At 40.2% G+C, this 23,917-nt stretch overlaps 1 protein-coding gene across 2 annotated transcripts in view; it reads left to right on the top strand.

The window, feature by feature from the left end:
* Window positions 1–23,917, top strand: part of LOC148829363 (ras-related protein Rap-1b) — a 59,911-nt gene that overhangs the window by 24,680 nt on the left and 11,314 nt on the right. For both annotated transcript variants that reach the window (XM_088923532.1, XM_088923533.1), the window contains one exon: window positions 12,058–12,147. In XM_088923532.1, coding sequence (XP_088779658.1) covers window positions 12,088–12,147 — 60 coding nt within the window. In that variant the 5' untranslated portion in view covers window positions 12,058–12,087. The remainder of the gene's footprint in view (window positions 1–12,057; window positions 12,148–23,917) is intronic.

The raw sequence follows: 23,917 nt of genomic DNA, 5'->3' as shown, positions 1-23,917 counted from the left end.
CACATTTCTTCACCGAAAACTTTGCTTTTGTTTTTCCTCAGCCACTAAAAGGCTTGTTGACAGCTGCAGTAGCAGTGTGGGATTAATCGTATGTTCAGAGAGCACGAGCAATAATCTTGCCGCGAGACTAAATGAATTGTCTTTAATGGTGGAGACTATTGCGGAAGATGTTATTACCGTCGCCCCCAGAAGTCTGCAAATAATGAAAGTGGTGCTTAAAAAAAGTTGTTACTTCGTGGCAAAGAATAAGATTTGTACAGTACCAGCTTATCTTGAGAAGATAAGCAGTTGACTCTGGTTAGTTATCAGAAGTCTAAACTCTCATAATGTTGTTAATAACGTATCATTTGATGTAATATGTATTCTTTTGCCCACATTCTGGTTGGTAGTTGTTGGTTTGTGACCATGTTTAGATTATTCATTGAGTTTTCAAATCAAGTCATTTGACCATGCTATTCTTATTTTTGATTAAGAACACAGCAGAAAGCAGTAGATTCGGTTTTGAGCGTCAGCATATGCTGTTGACTTTGTCAATTATTTAGGCTAGATTTTTTTTTTTGCTTTTATTTTTCACACCGCATGTTGAGATCAGCTGCATATGAAGCCTTACAGGGTTATTTATTTGATATTTGTCTCTCGTTTAATTAGAGCGAGCTAGTCTGCAGCTCGCTCTCTCCGGCTCTGTGCGCCTTTCTCTTCTCTGTGAGGAAAGGAAGTCCCCCCGTTATTTGCAAAGCAACAAGCTGCTGGGCTCCGTGTTTCATTCCCCTCCGCCAATATGAAAAATTGATGGGCCCACCGCAGGAGGGGGAGGCGAGTCCATAGGTCAGGCTGGCACGGCTCTGCCGGGCGAAGCAGCTGAGAGAGCTTAGCTCAAGATGCCGCTCTCAGGCTGAGCTCCCAGCCAGGCTGTAATGAGCTGCCTCGAGCAGCAAGAGGCTCATTCATTAGCGAGGCCAGTATGACGGTATTAATCCATTAACAGTAGGGTAGACCTCCTTGTAGTAGACCCACCGCGTGCTCCGCTGAAGATCTTTCGACTTTACATTTGGCCCTTTCTTCCCCACATGGGTTTCTGGCATCTTCTGCTCCATGGCCTGACCTTTGCATTACCTGCGTGGTTAGGAAGGCCCATTAAAGTGTGCCTTAGCTGTTCCTTTCTGCTTCGCCGATAAAGAAGAACTTGAGCTTGCAGGTGAGTGTTTAGAAGAGGCAGGGGGCCGCACTGCAAATAGGTGATGCTCGGTCCGTTTGGGACCAAGATGCCTGTGGTGCCACGGTAATTGGTAGCTTCATTAAAGCAACTTTAATGGAAGCAGGTCTTGTAGGCGTAAGTCTCTCCCTTCTGTAATAATAACCGTTTTTTTCCCCTCTGTTTGACTATGAATTTTTACTTCCACCCAGAAGAAGAGTTTAATTCTAGTCCTCCTTTGTGCAAAAGACTTAACATTTTCTCCTTTGTTTCCCTTGAAGATTTCCTTGAGCTTAAGGGTGTAGGACAGTAGTTTATCATATTTAAGTCATTATATAATACTATATAAAAAACTTAGTATTATTCTATAAATATTAAGTTACTTCCTGGTACTCCTTGCCACTAGACCCAAGTCTTAAAGCTTTGCTTCCCTTTCCTCACTTGTACACAGGCAGTCATGTACTGCAGTACAACCTGGAGATAGAGAGTTGGGTAGGAGTAAAACAGAGCATGCTCCTGCATTAATAATGAAGGACCAAAAGCAGGAATAATCCGAGATGCTTTCTTCTGCAACAGCATTGTGGGTGTGCCAGTTCTGCATTGATTTCAACCCAGGTGACTGAAGCCTGGCAGGAAAATTGCTCCCGTACAACAGCTGGAATCTTTTCCAGGCTCTGCTCTTCAGCTCAGGGAAGGCACAGAGATGCTCAATCAGAACAATTTATCTTCTAGTCTGGCATAATCTACTGTAACAGCGTGAGGGGTATGCTGCGAGAATTGGTACTGCAGTAACCCCAGGCAGGGTTGCTTGAATCCCTAAGAATAGGTTAGCGCTTCCAGTCTTAGCACGAGGATTTGTGTGTGGGGGTGTTTGGTAGCGTGTGCTCACTGTTCTCCTTCGACAATTTAGAAATGCATTGACTCTTCTGAATTCAATAACAGATGTCACAGTGTGGCAGCTAATGAAGTATAAATCTTTTTCTGTGGGCTCTAGAAAATGTACACGCCTCTTGCTGTGCAGTATTTTTCCCTAGTTGTGGAATAAGCCCATCATTCTGCTTTATATGTACATGCTGATTTGATTTACACAGCATTTTCTGCAATAAATATCACGTTGTTCTCCTCCTTTAGTGATTGCCTTGAAATCAGCTTCCTACAGTTTATGGTATGTTGGAGACTAATGAGGTGACAGACTTCAACATAAATGTTCTTTTAGCTGGTATAGGGACAGTGCAGCCACATCTCACGCTTCATGTGTTTTGTGGAACTCTTCTATGACTGGGAACAGAGACACTTCCAATCCATTGAAAATCAAGCGATTAATCTTCCTTGACCAAGCTAAACAGAGTCTTTCTGTTCTTATCTAGATATTTTGCATCATGTATGTTTCAAAATCAGTGACTTCATCCAGTTAGGTCAAGATGAAACTTACTTTGTGCTGTGTTTTGCTAAAACAGAGGATGTTTAAAGAACTTGGCTTAAACTCTTTAAAAACAGTCCAGATGGACACGATAATTAGTTTTTGCGTAGCTAAATGTCATTGAGCAGAGTATAACAATGATTAGATTTTCCTGTATCCTGCACTGTACACTGAAGTAACACTCTCATGTCCCACATGCTATCTTTCAGCATATTTCTTCAAACTAAGATATTCATTTTGTTTTTTGAATAGATCAAGTAGCATTAAAGGTGTGAATATAATGCAAACCGTCCCTTTTGCAGTAGTTGTCTATAAAAGGTTTGGTATGGTTACAGTTAATATAGTACAGACAGAATGTAGAGAAAATACCACCACTTCCAAAAAAAAGATTTACACTATTTTATTAATCATCATCATAGTACTGTAATTTGAATTTTGTTTCTCAATTTAGAATCTGCTTTTATTTTTTGTCACATGGCCACCCAATTGTGTGTTTTTCATGCATCAGCTCAAGACTTAGAAACCTTACAGCTTCAACTTTAGCGCGTCTCGTCCCTGGCAGCAGCGTTCCAGAGGTTCAGAGAAATGCATCCCTCACCTACAGCCTACAAGTGCCCAGATAGCTACCGGTGTCACTGTGTCTCGGGGAGCCAGTAGAGCCCTTGCCCACTTATCCCATTCCGCCCTCAGCAGCGATCATCCAGTTGGGAAGGTTGGGGCTCTGGCGTACCCCACAACAATATAGGTGAAACTGTCTTGTCCTCAAGTACTTTTGTCCTTGTTCATTACAGTGTTACCTGCTAATGCCAAGGCATTCTGTAACGCACTTAGTTAAGGCTGTATTTCACTCACATTTCACAAAGCTCAGCAGAACACCCAAGAGTCAGCTGAGTTTGACAGTTTCTGTAGCAACACCAGCTCTGCAGAGCTTGGCTTCGTCTTGGCTTTAACTTGATAACGCTCTGATCTCGCTGCAGTTCACAGCAATGTGCTTTTCAGCTTTAATTAAAAGAATCTTCCATCTACTTCCAGATTACATTTAAGTCAAAAGCCACCACATTGACAGATCTGTGAGTTTGCCGTTTTTTGGCTACACTCTGCCTTCTCTATTTTCCTAAAGTATCAGAATGCTGAATGTGGTTTGTGCTTGTAATTTGACCATTTCTCCTTTTCCACAGTGAGTATCGCCCTCTGACATTCCTAATCTCGCAGCCCTCATTATTAGGGTATAATAGAGACCCAGAACTGGATTAGCCGCGTGTTTTTCTTCTCTCAAACACATCATTAATCACCTGACCTTCTCGCACAGATAAACCTGTTCGGATCATTTATCCGACGTATTGGGAAGCAGCATCTCTTCACCTCTGCTGCCGGGTTGAGACAACTGCAAGGTTCAGCATGATCACAGCTGCAGTGCACTGGATGCTCATGCCATGTCTGATAAAAGGCTCTACTGTACTGCCTTTGAACGCCTCATAGCCCAGCTGTAGCGCTGCTTCACTTGGAACACAAAGATCCTGAATTGCTGTCTTTTTTTTTCCCCAACCCTTGACTAAGGGAGACTACATTTTTCTTAACCTTACTCGACCCGTGTCCTCAACTTGAGAAAGAGGACCTTAGGAGGAACTACGTTAATCCCTGCTTTAAACCTAAGGAGGGTCATGCTTTAAAGGGGTCTAAACAAAGACCATAGACCTTTTTTTTTTTGTTAACTGACCTACATTTCTGTGTTAAGTGGTATTCTGGGACAGCCAGCAGCCACAGGGCATGTGCACTTATTTCCTTTATTCTATTGGAAGCCAGTGCAGAAAGGTTTTCTATTTTAATGTTGCTCTGTGGAACATAACTTGGAGTGGTTCTTGATTGTTCTTGGCATATGAAATATGACCTCTGGGCAGTCCCCCTTTTTTTCCAGAGTTGAAGAGCAGATTCGTTTGAAAATTACTACTGGTCTTGTGTGGAGGTTTAATTGGAATTTCTGTAACATTGGCACGGACATAAAATGAAAGATTTTCTCTGCCACTGAAGATTTTTATGCCCTGACCTTTTATGAGGCTGAGCTGGGGCCCTTGGACATGACTGTCAAGATACTCGTAAATACCAGTGGTTCTAGAATTATTGGTCAGTTGCACATGCACATGAACTGTTTGCTTTTCGTTATTTCTGATCTGTTAATGGGGCTTACAGTTCCTCAATTTACTCACGTTTTGAAACAGAAGCATTACTTCCTGTCAGGTCTTATCTCCAAATACACTGCGGCCAAAGAAAGTTTGATGGATCACTTGTTTGTTACCATAATACATTTGAAGGAAGCTGAGTAATTCTTTCACAGAAATTTAGCATGCACTAATTTAAATGTGCCACAAAGATGTGATTTTGCAAAAGTTCATTAAAAAATTAGGAGACTTTTAAAAAAATCAACCTTCTTAAATGTAGCTTTTTTATTTTTTGATAAAAACTATCCCTATCAATGCCAGTTTGTGCAGAACATGCACGATTCCAGGTAAAAAAGTCTTTTTAGCTTTGAACGCATTGAAAACGTCAGTCTTGTGAACTTCTTCAGAATTGGTAGTGAGACATAAATTGAAACCTTTAATTGAAACAGGAAGTGCTTTAAAAAAGACCAAGGGGTGGCACATTTTTGCTTTATAGGAGTGAGAGTCTGGAAAAAGCTACAGGCTTTTTTCAAGAAATGGCTGGATTAGATCTTCAGATCAGTTAGCTTATAAAAACACTAGAAATTGTACTTATACTGTATTTAAGGCCAATGTTGATATTTCTAGTGTCTATTGAAAGTGTAGCATTGGCACTCCGAACAAATCATTATTTATGAGGCATGTCTTTGTTTTTTGAGTGTTCAAGGATGTTCACTCTATGAAGGTGACTTTCATACATGCCTAGAGATTAATAGTTAAGACTCCGTCTGGCTTTGTTTTAAAATAAGCAAATGAGTACAATCCTCCAAACTTCCCTGTCTTTTCAACACAAAAAGGTTGTAAAACAAAGTATATAAATGTAGTATAGATCTAATTTTACCCTTCTGTAGGTGAAGTGCAAGATAACAGCACTTGCATTACAATCGAAACATTTGGATTTTGGCCCCAGCCTCCAGTCACCTTCCTGTTCTTCAGACATGAGTTGCTTTGTTCTTTGTTCAGAGCTCAGGTGAAAAAAAACTTACACCCAGTATTTTGCAGATCACCTGCATTTGTAATACAGTGCATTCACATTTCTTAATTGACATCTCTTCTGTTCGATTGTTTGTGTTTTTTTTATTTCTTTCTCTTGGCTACCAAGCCTCCGCTAACACAAAGCCAAGAACAGCAGCAGTAAGGATGCGCTCTCCGCATCTGCGGCAAAGCGCTGAGACAAAGACAGAGCAGGGATTCATTAGGAGAAGCCGGCTCTGGTGAAGACCGCCGGCAAAGCCGCCTTCCACCCCGAGTAAAGATACGCAGGAGCGAGCAGGTGTCCTTCTCCGCTCAGAGCGGGGAGACCCTACAGGAAAAGCAGCCGCGTTTTCTCTGGAACCTTGAAATGTTTCTGCTTTTGTTCCACAGAAAACACTTTAAAGTGTTGAGCTTTTTTTGTTCCACAGTAAACACTTTAAAAGAAGACCTTTTTTTATTTTAAGGAACCCAGAAGGATGTGGATCATCTCATTTAAGAGTATACAGAACCTTCCGGAGCTTTTAGTAGGAGGAGACCTGCTTTCTGTGGGTTCATGCGCACATTGTCGTCCACTGAAAAAACAAGTTGGGTTTATTGGATTTAAAGAATTTTCTTTACTTCAGATGGTTTCAGAATGTAGTTCTAGCAGTATATTTTTTGTTAGGGGCCCTCATAAAATTAGTCTCTATTATTGTTATATGTACTTGATTTTTTTTTTCATTCATTGAAAAAAGCTTGAAAAGCTTTTTTCAAGCATATGGTGAAATAGAACATCAAGTGGAAAAGCATCCCAGATCAAGTAGCGCATGTTATTCCTGCAGTCACTCTTTAAATCGGCGTGTAACCCTGTCTGTACTTTTTAAAATCTGGCAGGTTTCCTCCCACTGATTAAAGTAGTTTCAGAGCTTTTTACTCTTGGCAGTTGTGTAAGGAAATCTCAAACCTTGTTCCATCTGCTGATAAGCTTGAGAAAGCCCTTCCCTCCCTAATCTCTTTTCTCCCCAGTACCCTGCAAATGTTCAGCATGTCGTGGCTTTACTGCTCAATATCGCCCTTGGTATTAACTTAAACACAAAAAAATAACTAGGTCTCCTTTTTCATGCGTCTGCTGATCATTTCTTACAGCCCTCGTAGGAAAACGTTCTGCCAGACAATGCATGGCAGCCAGGTTAGTCAGGTCTTTAAAGAGCTTCTGATGCGCTGATCAATTCCACACTCTTTTTCCATGCATTTCTTTGTGGCGAGGGAAGGCTTCCAAGCATTTATGTGCACAAGTTATTTTGTGCTGGTAAGCTTAGTAATAAAAGCAAAAACCTGCCAGAGCTCAACAGCCTCTGCATTTAGAAATCTCTCCACCAAGCCCGGTCTCTTCACTGTAGCAGAGAGAAGCAGGATGAAGAAGGGGAGGCCTCAGGGAACAGCAGCTGCTGTAAACGCACCTTGACGTTCCGACTGTTTTGCATGTTATTGTGTTGTTTGCCTCTAGAATTGTGTAGTGTACTGAGGATTACTTGCAGCTACAGTACACAGAAGCTGTTTGAACTTCCGCTATGGATCTATTTCTACACATGGTCACTTTCTTCTGTTCTTTTAATAAACTTCGAGTGTTACAGTGACGGTGAACTGGTTGTAATCCGTTTCACTTTCTCTGTACCAGTGCAGTGTTGATTAGTGGGGAAAAAAACTATCCATATTCAGAAGCTGTACCTGGGCACTGTTGTGTTGTGTTTAAGCAGAGCAGAAGTTAAATGGAAAGATAAGGGTGAACTGTTGGAATTAAGCACAGACCAAGGTGCTAAAATTCATATGCAGTTCACAGATACAAGAGCTCAGTGCGTCGAGGCTGCAGTGTTTGGTGCTTCCTGCCTGCTTCCGTTGAAGCAGCAGTTAAGGTGTTAATGTAGGCCTCTTACTCCGAGCTGAAATGAAAGAAACTGACTCTGGCGAGCAATTATTTCGTAAGTGTTCTGCAGTGTACCAAAGCCAACCTGTATTATAAACAGTTTCCTTTGGCAAGATAGTGAAGTTGATACTTTTGAGAGCTGTTTTTAGGTTTTTCTGAAAGGGCTAATCTGTGTTTTGTTAATGGATCTTGCAGAGTTACTAATCGGTATTGTGCAACTAGACTGTTAAATGCCTCATGAATTGAGTGATTTCCTGAGCACTCCGTTAATTTTTCTTATTTTGCAGAGTTGTGTACATGGTCCCAAAGAGTGAAATTTTAATTCATGTGACTGCTGTTTTTCACCCTCTCGGTGAGAAACACGAGTTGACTGTGAGTTTCAAAAGTTAGTTAAGAGCCGTCCCAACAGTACAGGGCTTTACAGGTTGCTTCAGTATAATTCTAAAACATTTATACTATCTAAAACACCAAGATTCTTTATAGTGGAGTTTAAAATAAGCTATGGGCTAACTGATCAAAACAGTTTTTTTGCTGCGAGACTGGAATGAGGTGCATGTTTTTAACAATTTTAAAACTTGTGTTTTTTTTGTCTGTAACACACCCTAAAGGTAAATCACTGATGTCACATAGTTGACCTACTTAGTAGTGTTTTATTTCTTAAGAGTTTGCAACTCCAGTGTGGGTGCAACTGTTTTGAGCAGTGATTTCACAATTACTTTTTAACAATTAGACCAATGGATTCAGGCCGAACAATGGTGCAATCATTGGCCCTAATTATTTGAGAATACATATTTAGCAGATCTGCAGTAGCCTTCCCAGAGTACTGAAAATGACAGCTGGCCAGTAGGGTTCTTGCATCACTATCAACTGCTCTTGACTGCGAACACGATACCAGAGTGGCATTTCTGAGCCCACCGCCCTTGCTCAAGGCAGATCGCTAATTTCACTGAAGTGGAAAGATGACACCTTACCTTGGGTCTGCCCTGTCTCTCCCAAGACACCTCTCAGCGTCACAGCTCAGTGGGCCACTTCCTGATGAACGGTTTTAGAAAAGCCAAGATGTTAGAAATGCAGCAGCTCAAGGCGTGGCTGGCTGGCTGGCTGGTTGGTTGGTTGTTTTAAGCCAGTGTTATTTTAGAATATGTGCATACGTTGTAATTTTTTTTGTACTTTTGTTCAGCAGCGGCATCATAAGCTAAATATTTTCAGCGTGCTTTCCCTTTGACTTGTATCAGCCCTTTACCCATGTGTGTTGTCTTTGTGTTAGGAGTACTTCTGTTTTTATTGCAATTGAAGTCTCAATTCTTGTGCATTCGTACTGTTTGGTTGTTCAGTTCTGCTTTCTGTGCTGTTGAGGAGAACTTTCTTTTTGTTTTCGTTGTGTACGGAGTTTTTTTTATTTTTGTTTCGTTGTGTAGGAGTGCACTGGGAGATGGCAGAAAGAGCTCTAAGGGGAGATCGTGTTTCACCTTCTGTTTTTTTTTTTAAGCAGACTCCTGGCACTGTAAAATGCACAGAATCACACACCTGCACACCGCTGCTGCTGGTGCTTCTTAGCAACTGGATGGGAGGGGCAGAAAAAATAATGGTAGTTTCACCACAGTCCCCAGCTCTGTAGAATGCTGTCGCATTAAGAACTGGATTGCATGTGTTGTGTCAAAATGACTGGGATTCTGTATTGGAGTCTCGTAGGACAGGCAGCATCATGAACCTGCACTGTTCGGAATAGTCTTGCATGATGGAACACCTATTCCTACCAAGCCTTTTAATAAATTTTGGTCATTATGATTACTTAAATATTGTTTCCCTTGTGAATAATCAATTACTTTTCATTTCTCTCTTGCCTGAGATGTACTTAAACCACTTGCAGTAAATGACAGTTTTAAGGTGTCTCTTTCCTCGACAAGCGTCTGCGTCTGTGTTAAACCTGAAATTGAGCTATTAATGATGTTTTTTCTTACTTTAGGTTCCTCCTTTATACCGCCCTGTATCTTTTAATTTAGTTAATTTATAGGACTTGAAACGTTTTGTCCATATCGGCGCAAACCCCAATTGCTATTATCTGCGTTCTGTGAGAAAACCCCACCATATCCTGTTAGAGTGACACCTGTTTCATGAGCTGAAAGGGGTTCAAAGCTATTCAGCACTATTAAGCAGAATGAACACAATTCCCACACAGGAGCTAAAAACATGGTCGCAGACTGTATGGTTACCGTCTCTAATTTCTACACGCAGAAAGCTCAGTCACTTAATTGTAGCTAAAACTGAACTCTTTCAGTAGCTGTATGCTTTTGGATTGCGGAAGAGTGGTGGTGATCTTTTCACGCACTGCAGAGTGCGAGATCTGGGGTGGGGTGAGGAGTGCTGTGCTGACTGTGCTCTGGATGTGCTGTCTGTTCCCAGAGCTTTCCCCGAGCTCCTCTGGGACTGACGCTTGAGAAGTCTCGTAGAAGCAGCAGTGTTATGTTTAATACAGGGTCTTAGTGTTCGGCACTGCATCTTCACAGGATGTATCTGAATGGCTTGTTCTCTGAGCTTCTCCTGGTTTTAACTTTGTGCCTCAGCTTAGAAGGTGCTGCCATGTAGGAGGTGGCCTTCTGAATGTAAATGTAGTCTTTTTCCTTTTTATTGTAAATCCATTTGATCTTTTTATTCCCCCCTCCCCCGACCTACAGCCAACTGCTAGGTTACCGTTAATGAGGGGGGGTGCAGAAAAAAGATTCTTAATTTCTGTTATCATATCCCCCCCCCCCCCCCCCCCGCTCATCTGGATGTCAGCCTAATGATCATGAGCAGGATGAAAGAGGAAGTGAAAATTGCTTTGGAGTTGAGGCTCTTTCAGGGCTGTGTGGGCAGTATGGAGGGGTGTGTGCTACGTATATGTGTAAGGTCTGAGATCGGCCTTGGTGTGGTCTGCCACAATACGTGGAGTCTTTTGTACTGAAACCTCTCTTACGGTGATGGTTAATTGAATTTTTCATTAGGAAAAATGCGTATTATGTGGAGTTCTTACCCCACAGATTTTGTAAACTTTTTGGAGTACCGATGCAGTACTTTCTGGTTCTTTTTCTGTACGTGGTAGAAACAGCATGAAAAATGTCACTATCAAGAGTCAAACATTTAGACATTATTGCTTTGCCCATTTCAAAGGCTCAGGTGCTTTTACACCTTTGAATGAAGAAACAGGGCTCTGGGAATGTTTGTCTTCCTCATAATGCACAGTGGTGACTAATTTAGGGTGTCGGGTATCCCAGCTGGGCGAGGATGTTAAATTCTACAACTGAAGCCTGGTGGCATCACTGGTTTTCAATTTACTTCTTTTGGAATGGTACCTTGATGCTTTTTGTTTAAGTAAATTTAGTAGGAAGTTTAAATACCAGTAAGTATCTTTGTAGAGTTGAAAGAATAAGCACTTGCAAAGAGGAAGTCACTGAGGGGAACAGTGAAACACAAACCAACACCCATCTGAAAAGAAATGCAGCTGTGGAGGTGTTGGACATCTGACTGTCATTATCCTGCAGAAGCCGGCAGATCATACGGCTTCAGTTCGGGTGCATTCTGATCAAAGATTTTCTGATTGTTTCCATGCTTCAGTAGCCTGGCCGAGCTGTATAACATTTCTCTAGCTTCTATTCTCGTGCAACCCACTCTCCCATTTTAGTCGTAAAAAAAAATTTAAAAAGTTGGTTTCAGCTGGAAGAAATTTAATTGCATTGCATAAAACAGGAGTGAAATAAGAAGTAGCTTATTACTAAAGCGTGTGGTATCTGTGCAAGAAATTAATTACATTTGCAAGGTGTATGATTTAAATTAGTCATATCAGAGCATTTTAAGAGTTCCATTTAACGAATATACATTAGTTACATGTATTACTGTGCATGTCTGTTTTCCACAGTCTTTAATTCCAGTGTCTCACTAGCCTGGAGCTGGAATTGATCATGCAATTGAAGCGGGTTTTAGTTTCTGTATGGCAGGTCCATTTATTCATTTTCAAACCACCTTGTCCAATTCGGGGTCACAGGGGATCCCTATCCTGGCAAGCAAGGGGTTCAAGGCAGGGTACACCCTGGACAGGGGGACGCCAGTCCATCACAGACATGCACACACTCACTTGCCAGTTTTCCCAGAACCCAATGAACCTACCAGAATGTCTTTGCACTGAGAGACGGAGCACCCAGAGGAAAGCTTGTGAACACAGGAAGAACACACAAACTCCACACAGAGAGCACCCCAGGAATTGCACCCAGGGCCCCAGAAAGACATTGTTGTTTAGTGACAAGACTGTAGACTGTCAGGTGTTTGTGAAGTGTCAGCTTGTTCAATTATCGGTTACCTGTTAATATTTCCATTTTTTTCTCTTTTTTTTTTCCAGTTGTGTTGACGTTGATAACTGAAGTGCTGCATGATGCGTGAATACAAGTTAGTAGTCCTTGGTTCAGGAGGTGTTGGCAAATCTGCTCTGGTAAGTATTTTCTAACACCTGTTTTTTTTTAAGCTCTTCCCTGAATTGTATTGACTCAGATCTGCCTTGTATGGAGGTAACAGCTCGTAGATATGCTCAAAATGAGGGAAGGAGAAATGAAAATACACAGGCAATAGTGCAGATCTCACAATGAGAATTCAGTCATAGTGGTCTAGCAACCAGAAACGCCCTATCGAGAAGAATGTTTCTCAGAGGTTTGTGTAGGGAGCTTCGGGGTTTTCCTCAGCTTCGGAAAATAAACAAGCCATGATTGTGCCGAGCGTCGTTTTTTCTGTCTGGGAGCCTCGAGTCCCCAGGGACCTCTGGAGAGATGCTCCACAGAGGTCACTACAGGGTTGTGAGAATCTTACACATTTGTTTTCTTTCCCCCCCCCTTCCACTCTTCCCAGCACACAAGGGAAATACTAGTTTTTCTTCTGTGGCGCCTTCACACTGGGCTGCTATTCAGTTTCCTGATGGCAGAGGACAGGAAAAATCGCACCACAGGGAAAACACCTCAGTGGAGGCTGTTCTCAAGATGCACTCGGTGCAGGTGCTTACGTAACAGGGTGCATTTCACTCCTCTTTGCTTCAGCTGGAGAGAAAATGTACTCCTGCTGAAAACGGTTATGTAGTAAGCCCACACCTTTTTGTACATCACCCCTTGTTATCCTGCATATCCAAATATTTTTATACCCGTCTATTAGCAATACTTGGTTGTTGAAATGCATTACAAAAATGTAGTACTCCTCCATTTGTGTTCTTTTAAACTTTTTTCTAATTTTATTTCTTCCCTCATTATTTCATTATGTTGGGCCTTTTCTTTAATGATGGACCCAATGATGCCTTAGTTTTATTTTTAGTGGACTCCAGCCTTGTATACCTGATAGGATGTGGGAGTGGTGTGGCAGGTTTTTTTCCTATCCTACATTCAGTATCATACAGTCACAGTAAATAAGAAAGTAACTTCTCGGTGCTGTTGCAAATGAGCAGTGTGAAAGGAAAATGTTCTTGGTATATTCAGAAATGACAGGAGTGTGCTCTCTGTCCTTTGAGTGTAAGGGAAACGATCTGTGGACATTTCCCTTCTTAAATCGCTGGGTGCACTTGACAAGTGCACTGTATCCTTTTAATTTACAATCTTCTGTATTGTAAATACAAGTATGCCTACTGCCCTGTCTCTCTCACACCTGAAGAAGGCTCCACGGCCGAAACGTTGTGTTCTCTTTCTTCTTTTTTTCAGCATGGAATAAACCTATTACTTGTTCCTTTGCAGCCTACGCATGCTGACGCAGCTACCCACCTAATCTTCTGTATTGATGCTTTGAAACCTACTAAAGAAACTTGAACATAGATATAACAGTAGTGAACAAACATAATAGTATTTTAATTAATTTTTAATGAATTATGTTTCTATTTCTATTATGTATCTAAGACCATTAACAGCACATTAAATTATAAGGTTACAAAAGAGAGGTAATTTGGCACAACTAGGTTATTTGCTAGTAGCTAATTGATCCAGTGATCTCATATCTTCTTTTCTTGAATGAAGCCAGCATTCTGCATTTGTGTAAATTACGTGTTATTTGCCAGATGTTTTCCCGACTTAAGCATGACTAGTTTGCTAGGCAATTCTAGTAAATTCTCGTAGTTCTCAGATGTGAGTACCAGACGGACACATACACATGTGCACAACTGTCAGTTCCTATAGCTTCCCAGGGTCAATCAAGCATTACAATTATCATCAAAGTGACAGTAGGATGCTTCTGTCTATAACCAAGTGTACTCTGTTTATTGGTTAAGTGGAATCAAAGCCAGGTTAGCCTCCTCAGAATTGGTGTGAGATACATAGGTTTGGTACAGTGTGAAAAGGAGATGGTATTGTCCAAGTACTACATTTCTTTGCTTGTCGAACTGCTGTATAACCAGCATTTATCAAAACAACATTCTGGGTTCAAGAATGCTTTGTTGAAAGTAGGGAAGCTCTCACGTCTCCCCTGACAGTCTTAAGGCGTGTCACAGGCATGAGACAGAACAGTTCCCCTTACCTGCTCCCCCTCTCTCCCCACGCTGCAGTGTGCTGCTCTGTTTTTGTGCAGCTCCAAAGCATTGCGTGTCCAGAACTGGCTTGATAAATCGAGAAACAATTACGTTTACTGTAGCAGATAACCCTGTTGGACAGTGCAGATGTGTGCTTTCATTGTGAGGTTTATATTAACAGTCTGAGTATGTTCATATCAGATATATGCAGCTGCATGTTTTTCACAAAGAAAAATTGGCTTCTTCCTTTTCAGTTATGAAACCTGTAGGTAATTACTTTTTTTATATTCATAGTTAAGCTAAATGGCTCAAAATATTTTAGCTATCATTTGATCTCCTTATGAAACAAATTTTTTTTTCAAGTTTATGCAGTAGCAAGGTTCTTCATGAAAATGTCAAATAACCAGTGATGGTTACCACACCATATTATCATTAAACGGAAGCCACATACTGTGCTGGTATCGAAAAGATTCTAAATTACATACATTCATGGAGACCACATCCTGTTCAGCTCAAGGAAAATATGGATGCTTAGTGTTCTGTGGAATACTTGGTTTAATTCTACACAATCTAGATTCCCATTCCACTATGTAATTATACCTAATATGATCGTGTTTCCTTGTATTTTGAGGTCTAAAATTTTTTTGACAAGAAAATCTAAAGCTTCACAACATTTGCAACTCAGTACTCCAGATCCGAACAGTCTAAGCACTGCAAAAATCAATGGTGAATGTTTTTGCTGACCGCTTTTCTGTTATTTCATATAATGAATGTTTTTCTAATATGACATGTTTAATTTTCAAATGATACTGGAGATTGTAAATATGAAAAAGAAATGACCTCCAGGCAGATCTCCAGTGAGGTTTAAAGCAACAAACCATTTCTCCTCTCTGGTGCTATGAACTCTTTGCATGACTGGAATGTGGCTGTAACCATTTTACCATACCGTATTTCAGATGAATTGTTGATTTTAACTAACCAGATCACAGTGAATACAATTAATTCACATTCAAACACAGCAACTTTACTGCAGCAAATGCTCTCTCTTGTTTTGGTAGAGGTAGGCAGCCTCTGTTGAATAAGGACTATAATAATGCCAGCTAATAAACTGCAATAAGAAGTCAGGATTGTTTATAGAACATGTGATCTTTGGCAGATTTGGCAGAAAGCCCTTGGGTGTCAAAGAATATCTCCTCGTGACATGGACACTGTTAAAATCTGACAAAACTTTTTGCACATCGTAAGATTGATTTCATTTAGTGCTAAAGGCAAATACTGTACATGTGCAAAATTAATTTTGAAATATGAAAGCTTTTTTTTATTTTGGCTCATTCTGGTACTTTTATTTTGGTATTTGGTATTATTACAGGAAATGTTTGGTGCGTTTTATTGCTTTTCTAAGATCATTTGTCAGGTTTTAAAGTTATTTGAGAATATTAACACTGGAACTCCTTTTGCATTAGACTGCTATGCTTGATAATGCATGGGATTTGTGTCTCTAGAGAGCGGGAAAGCCACATCAAAGGATACTGTGTTCTCTTGCTTTCATTTTTTTTCATCCTGTGAGGGAAAAGAAAAGGATGAAATATGTCCAGCAAGTTAGCTAATTTTAGTCTTACAAACTTTTTTTCAGCAAGTCTGCTAGTTCATCTCTTCTTACCCTGCGCAGCATGGAAACCCCTTTCAAGTTGCTAGGTAACTGTTAAACAATTACTGCAAGGTAAAAATGCTTCCTAACATCACTGGAGCATGTTATTCTCGGTACATCAATCAGAAAAGCAACATAAAGCACCTGTGAATTTAGTATAACTGATTCATATGCAGCTGAAAAGCTAAGAGGTGGAGAAACAAGCACATGATTGTAAAGTATGTGTGATTGCATCCCTGTAAGAACTAAAGACTGAGATTAATAAAGCAGCAATCCATTTTTCTGGGGAATCCACATTGACTCGTGGTCAATTTTTTTTATTCACTGTCCTCTACTCCTGCCAAAATGAAACCTGAAGCAAGCTGGAAGTAGACCCAAAACAGTTTACACACTTTCAAGATTAAAAACATCATGACTTTTAGTTTAGAAAGAAATGTTGTTTTCATTCTGTAGATAGCCCTATGTGATCTGTTTGTCAGAAGTTACTCTTTTGTGTGGACATTTTCACACATTTTTTCCCTATAAGACACCCACACACCTTTGCCGCATGCTTTGTGAAAATGTTTCAAAGTCCCATTACCCAGTTTGACATGGGTCTGACTTGAGTTTGTTTTACATTACAGTTCTGCTGATCATAAAATAGTCATTTAAAAAATGTTACTTAAGGCTTCAATAAATCTAAGTTTGCTTGAATCTCTTTTTCAAATGTGAACCAGTGCTCTCTCCCCGTGCTGCATGGCTGAAGGCACTGGATTTGCTGCATCCTCACAACCTGAAATACTTGGATTTGTTATGTTAGTCACTTTTCCCAAAATCTGCTGCAATGTATGTATTAAATATGTGAGAATTGAGAAGAGCAGAGCAGCAGTGATTTTAGTCTTCTCCAGAATCCCATTGAGTAGTGTTCCCCTTATCAGAACCAACATCTGCTGGTATAATCATCGAGTATGATAAGTCATTATAATACAATGAACACCTGTGTAGCAAAGCAATAAAACTCTTGCAGCCTTGTTGTTTTCTATCTTACAGCACACACAGTTCTGAGATGTGTGTTGGAGAAATTGCACAACTGTAGCAATAGAAAAGAATATTTTTAAACAGGGGTCTGTGTTGCCCTGATATTGCTCATTGAAGCTGAACTTTGAATTTTTGTGGCATGTAATGAAGGAAAATCGGAGAGCTATTAGAAAGAAAAGGCAATTCTCCATTTAAATTAAATATTTTTTTTCCCTCATTCAGAAATTCAGCTTTCTGCAAGTCAATGCCAAACGGCACTAATGGCAATGGAGTCATAAATTAACTTTGAGCTACCTCAGAGCTGGAGAAAATGCACCTGACTTTCAGTGATTAAATGGATCAGTCTTAATTGCAGAATGTGACTTTGAAGATTTAAAGTACGGCTATGAGGTGGAAGGTTGACAGGGAGTGATAGTTCAGACAGATGCAATAAAAGGTCCACAATATTTGGTCCAGGGTCAAAATGAACACGGTAGTAAGTAGATGCATAAGTGCTTGTGTTGAAGATGAACATGGTTGATCTACATTTGTGGCAATAATATTGTCAATTGTTTGGGTTTTTTTCAGAGAAGTTACTTCTGCAAAAATAAAACCAATATCTTAATTCTTGCCATTTCATTACCAGTACATGACTTGGTGGTTGAGCGTTTTAGTAGAAATCTGCAGACCTTTTTTATACTAAACTGTAAATTTGGAAAAAGAGATTCAAATAAAAATGTACAGTAGGTTTAGACATTCATATTGAATATCTGAGTATTGTATATTTTACTTTTAAACTGTAGCTTGCAGATTTATTTTAAGCTTAAATCCTTGTACTACATGTTACCAGTTTGCTCTTTTCTCCACAAATATAAGAAACAGCTGCGTGCTTATTTTAGAGACATTTTATTCCTTGTGAATAAAATAAACATAATTGCTAACCCATTAAGAAAAGAGGTTAGAGAAATGTCCTCTGTAATTAACTCCTAATACAGCAGGCTTTTATTTGATCTGCCTACAGCATCAGTTAGAAATGTGTAATACACAGCGTGCCCTCTCCAGTCAAACTAATAATGCCCTGCCCTGATTGCAGTCTGCTATGATTTAGAAAACTGGACATCTTTTCTTTTAAAAGTTGTTCTTTTTTGTTGCAGGAGAGTTTCTAAAATTTTGCTATTAGGCCGTTGCATAGTACATGTAGAGGAAAGACCAAGCGCAGCAGGCTGCCTTCCAGAACTTCATTTAAAATGCAGTTGTTCTCATTGGCAGAAAGGTATGCTGAGTGCGTGCCTGGCAGCGGACACTTTTAAGATGCAGTGAAGGCCCGCACCGTTTTTATTGCAGTGGCAGGCCGCTTGATGGATGACGAAGGCAGCAGGAATCTTTTACAAGGCTGACGCGAAGTTCCCTTCTGCACCCAGGCTGAGGCTTATCCAGCAGATGCAGGCTGCTGAGTTGTAGTTCTGACAGGCAGCCAGGCACGTGTAGCAGGGCAATAAATATTTCAGAGGAGAGATCGTTTCACAGGGCAGCTCGATCACTTTGCTAACGGGACGACAGCCGAAGCCGTTTGCCCCATAGCGGTGTTTTTCCCATTTCTTTCCCTAGATGAATTCCAGCTATCTTTCCGAAAGTGTATGTATGGGGGGAAAAATAAAACAAGATTTTGCTTTATGGATTTAATGTTTAAGCCTACTTATTGAGTTTACATTAATTATTTTTTAAAAGGTTTGGAATATGCATTGCTCATTTTGTGTACCACTACTTAAGCGTGAAATGACGCAAATGGAAACTAAAGGGAGCTGAATTTGGAACGGACAATAGGAGTCACTTCTTTACACAAATGGTTATTAGAATCCCAACCAGCTTTCCAGCCATGTTGTTGAAGCTGATACTCCTTCAGAAAATGGCGGGGTGTGATGTTTGGATCAGTTAGCTTCTAGCAGTCCAACATGCTAGGTGGGCTGAAAGGTCTCCTGTGACTTGTGACCTTACTTTGAGTAATATAGTTTATAGTTTAACATGTTATCTATGCGTTTCTTTAACAGTTCATGCTTCGATCCTTCACACAGACAGGTTCTTTATACACATGGGTAATTGACACAGCTTGGTTAACTTCCAACATATCAGGAGAGCAGTGAAGATTTGTACAATGATAATGCCTCTTATTCTGCTTAATGAGACTTTTAAAAATAAATGTATAAAAAGTATGTTCTGGATATATAATAAATTAACTTTTCGTACTTTGACCTAAGTATTTTTTCCCTAGCGTCTCAGTGTAACAGAAATGTTAAAAGCTACGTATTTTGGCTTCTGTTCTTATTTTCTTTCTCCCTGGCGGTATCTGTCTCTTGTGCTTGGAAAGACCCGTGAGACGTTTTTGTGTTTTCGGTCTGGAGCAGGTTCTTTCCTACTCTGTGGTCCTCAAGCAGCTCTGAAACACTCATTTGCCGTTCAGCATGGAGTTGTCACTGTTGTGCAGCACAAAGTGCTGAAGTGTTTAATTCTGAATTAAACGCTTATTAACTTATTAATTCAACACAGTATTCTGAAACATTCCCAGGCCACTTTCAGAGGATTAAATGTTTGTGTCGTATGCAAAAATAGTAGAAAAAATAACTGTGCGACTTGCTAATAAGAAATAAAGGCAGTTTTACGTGAAGGGGGTCTGGCCCTGAATGTCTGGGGATGTCCGGGGATATCCCAGTCAGGATTGTGGGTCTGCAAACAGCTACACAAAATAGTCTGTCTCCAGCGTGGTAGATGTTTGCTGCACAGCCCAGACGTTCCCACAGTACCTGTTGTGTATCGAGTCAAACCACAGCCCTTAACACTGTTCCTCACCTTTTGAAGGGCATACGATTTGAATGCAATTAATGCCAAGCATTTGAGCCTTTCAGATATTTAAGACAGGCATATGAATAATCGATTCTCATTGTTTAAGCTTTTGAATTTAGTTCTAACATTTATTGAAGCTATGTCAGTGCTGCTAATATAAATTTATTGTATGTCAGGCACTGCAGAAAAACAAATGCCATGCCCAGGAGAGTGGCATTAACTGTGTTACAGGTGAGGGCACAAAAGACAGGGGTGGCAGTAAATAATTGCAAGATGATTGGTTAAGATGTGAAGTGATTTTAAGTTCAGATAAAACTACGTGCAGCAACTTAACATAGTCCCACTTTGCGCCTTATATCCAGTGTTTGTGAGGAGAATGTAGGTAGATCAGGGGGTTGGCGACTGTGTGCCGCCTCCAGGACTGAAGCACACACATTCATTGTGTGGGCTGTAGTGTCAGGTTTCGCCTCGGGTTTTTCTCCCGCACTAATGACACCACATTATTCTTGTCTTTTAGACGGGAATTAACATGTTTTAATGGGGAAGCAGGATTGTGTGCCCAAATGTAAGCAGTAACCCATCCAATTGCTCTTCCATGGTAGCTCTTTGACACATTGCACTAGCTGCTCCATATGCTAAAGTGATTCTCGGTGGTTGTCTGTGGCTTAGAAGACTTCAGTTTAACATTTTCAACTTCGCATCAGTGTCTAATTGCATTGAAACTCGCGTAGCCCACGCTCGTTAGCAGATGGAGTTTAAGCTCATATGTGGGCTTCATCAATTTCAGTGCCAGTGTCGGTTTTTCGAGGTAGGGAGTGGTGTGGGGGTCTCCCTTGGAGTTAAGAGACGATGCTGTGATTTTTCAGAAAGTGTCATCGAAGCATCTCTAGAGAATGTGAAACATGCTCAGGGCATGAAAAGAGCACATCCACTCTCCTTCATCAAAGCTTACCTGCTTTAATTCATCTTTATGAATCATTAGCTTTCATCATTCTGTTGTTTGTAAATTGTTTTGTTTTTCTTCTTTGACTGCATAATGTAGAAAGAAAAGCATTCTAGACCCGACTCCTAGCATTAAGGGCTTCTAAAACCGCATTGGCAACTGCAATAGCTCTGATCTAAGTGTACACTATGTTGTACTGTAAATTACACCCTGACGACAGGCACCGGCTGATTAGATTAGGTCAGATTTGTTCATGTTTGAGACCTTATCACAGTAATCGGGCTTACACCCATGGTAACTGCACAAAGGACCTGGACAACTGGAAAATCAAAGAAAGAAAGGACAGGTTTAAGAACCTGCATCAAAACTGCTATGAAGAAACCCCTGAAGTACAAATGACCAGGTATAATGGAACAGTCTCTGAACAGACGTAGCAGAACAGGGTTTGTCACCTTAAGCAGTCTGTGGGATATGAAATAAATGCCATCTTTATTCTGCTCGCTATTCAGATTAAAGAGGAAATATAATGACGAGTACATTCTGATTCTTTAAGTGGGGGTGGAGGAGGACAGGGTCTTATGGCCTTTCTCAGGTTGTTAAATTGTTCTTATCTTCGTATTACATTCATTGCTTACCCATCTTGAAGTTAAGTTATAAAACATCTGTGTTATAACCCACTTCCATCGTAAACAGTGTTTTTAGAAAACTGAAAGTAAAAAATGTTCCACGTTTCCACTTTAAGCAGATCAAATGATGTATCACACCGCCCTCTTTCCCTCCATTTTTCCTTTCTTGTGAGTGGCTGCTTTTGTATCTTTTTGTGCATTCTGTTCATGTCAAATTTGTTCTAAAAAAAGGTACATCACTGAGGCAGGACACTTAATGGAACAAGGATATTAATCTGCAACAGCTGAAATGACTGTCTCCTAAAGGGATCTGTATTGCGAGAACAGCCTCCTCGTTTGTGAACGTTGTCAGCTCCCTGTTTCTTGTCTGAAGGTTTCTTTTATGTTCCTGTTTTTTTTAAACTCCAGATTACAGACTTTTTTTTGACAAGGAGATCCATATGACGGTGAAGCCCTGTGAATGATCACATGAGCTAATTGATCCAGATAGTTTCCCAATCCAGCCCCATACAGGAAAACTGTAATCTCCTCGCATTTCCCAGACCAAAAACTCATTCCCGGCTCCCAGCTGATAGCCTCTGCCCCTTTAATTTGTTACATTGTGACTAGCCCATGTTTAGGTGTCAGGAGCATGTAACGCAGTGTAGACTGCTCCTGCCTAAATTTTAAACCGAACCTGAGCAAGAGACCATTAAAATGTTTTTTTCAGGCGCTGTTGCCTTTTCCCAGTTTTTCTGGGTAAAATGTAAAGAAGTCTGCATGCGTTTTTATCCACTTCTCCAGTCCCTGCATTTATTAATATCTGTTGAAGTGTAATGTTAAAAATCTAGCAGTCTTGTTGCATGATGGCAAAGAAAAGAAACTCGCGGTTTAAATCTACCGCAGAGATTCAGGGCGGCTGATCAAAGGAAGGGTTTCACACTGGTTGAGCTTCATGGCCTGGTCATTGTGAGCTTCAGCCCAGGTCATGTCAGTAATTCAGCGCTGATGTCAGCCAAGGTCTTCACTCTTCTTGTGACACAGTGACTTGCAGTGACATCCGGGAGAGATACCACTCATCCATTCAGTGCCACCTCTCCTGTAAAGGCTTTGTGAGGCCTGTCGTAGGACAAGTAGCTCTGATGGGTCGTTAGCTCAGAGGAGTACATCTGCTCATCCTCATTCTCATAGTTTGCGTAGAGGAGTCATAACTGTGATCTGGAGCAACCGGCAATAACAAATTGGATGAATTTAGAAAAATCACATTTTTTCCAAACTTATAAGAGTGTAAGTACGAATTCTTTGTCCCCCGACTAGCTCTGTTGGTAGAGCATGAAACTCATAATCTTAGGATAGTGGGTTCGTGTCCCACATCAAGGCCTGGCAATCTGCTTCCGTATCCTGCCGTGAAAGTGACAGGGGAAGTGTCCGTAGGGTCGCCATGAGTCGATACCGACTCAACTCTACTAAAGGCACTCAACCACCAGCCATTAATTCTTTTGGAAAAGACTTCATAGTCTCCGACAGCAAAGTTAACTTTCATTGGTGATGTGGAAAATGATAGGATTTTTAAGAGTAATGATTAATTTCACATATTTAAAAAAACAGCACTTTTTGGGTCCAGTATAGCAGTTCACCTCACAAATATTTTTTAAACAGAATAAATATTTTTTTTAACAGAAAAGTTGCATTTTTCCTGTGTAAATTTCAAGATTTAGAATACATTATGACTATTAAAGACATTTAAGTCTTCTTCATCTGTTTGAGTGATAATCTCTTCATCACCACTTAGCAATTAATTTTGTATCTGTTAAAACTAAAATTATAGCACTGGTTTGTAGAAACAAATTTTAGTGTTTGGTTTTTCACAGTCTTCAACCTATGTCTATGAGTCTCTCTCCCAGTTTGACCGACGAAGGTTTTTCTGTGTACTGTATATATTGTTGAAGGATTAAAACCTTTTAATAAAGATAAAGGCATGTTTTCCCTCCAGTTCTGCTCCTGCTTTCCAGTCAGTGCAAGGATGTCAGAGCCATCTTAAAGCAATGAATTTCAAAAGCTGGGTTTTTAAGTTGCTGAACCCACAATATATAAACATTAAATCTTAGCAAGCATGAAAAACCCTCAATGATTTCATTTCCCATGTGCTGGACATGTTAAAAAAAAAACTGCGGTTTTGTCATTACTTAATAAATCTCATTCAATTGCACAAACTTTAGCCATAATTCCAGCTAGTGCATTTCTTTCTGAAGTATTTTTCAAGCAGTTCTGCAGTGTTCCTTGTCAGGGTTTTAAATGTCAGGTAAAATGTAATACTAATTCCCATTCTAATTTTTATATAGTTTTCCATTAGAACAACAACATTTTCAGCAGCATTGTTAATTTAAAATTAATTTAAAGGCCTTTCAGGGCAGTGAAAGTAAAAACTGAAGCCTCCTCATCTGCTTCTTAAACTAAGTTTCTGTAGCAACACTGTGACTTGTAGCAGCTTGCTGTATGTGGTTCAAGCTGTCCTTTTGCTGACTTCACCAACAGAATGGTTTTTAACTTTAGCTAAAATATCTTAATAAACTACCTGAATAAACAGTTTGTCTGCATTATTCTGGTGTTTCGTCTGATTAACTTGTTTTCAGTGGTACATACTGTAACTATTCATCAGAGATCTTTTCAGAATATCTTATTCTGAGTAAATTTACAGAA

The sequence above is a fragment of the Atractosteus spatula genome, chromosome 8, assembly GCF_055471065.1.
Source record: "Atractosteus spatula isolate fAtrSpa1 chromosome 8, fAtrSpa1.hap1, whole genome shotgun sequence".
NCBI classification, from domain to species: Eukaryota; Metazoa; Chordata; class Actinopteri; order Semionotiformes; family Lepisosteidae; genus Atractosteus; species Atractosteus spatula.
This window is presented reverse-complemented; position numbering and strand designations above follow the sequence as displayed.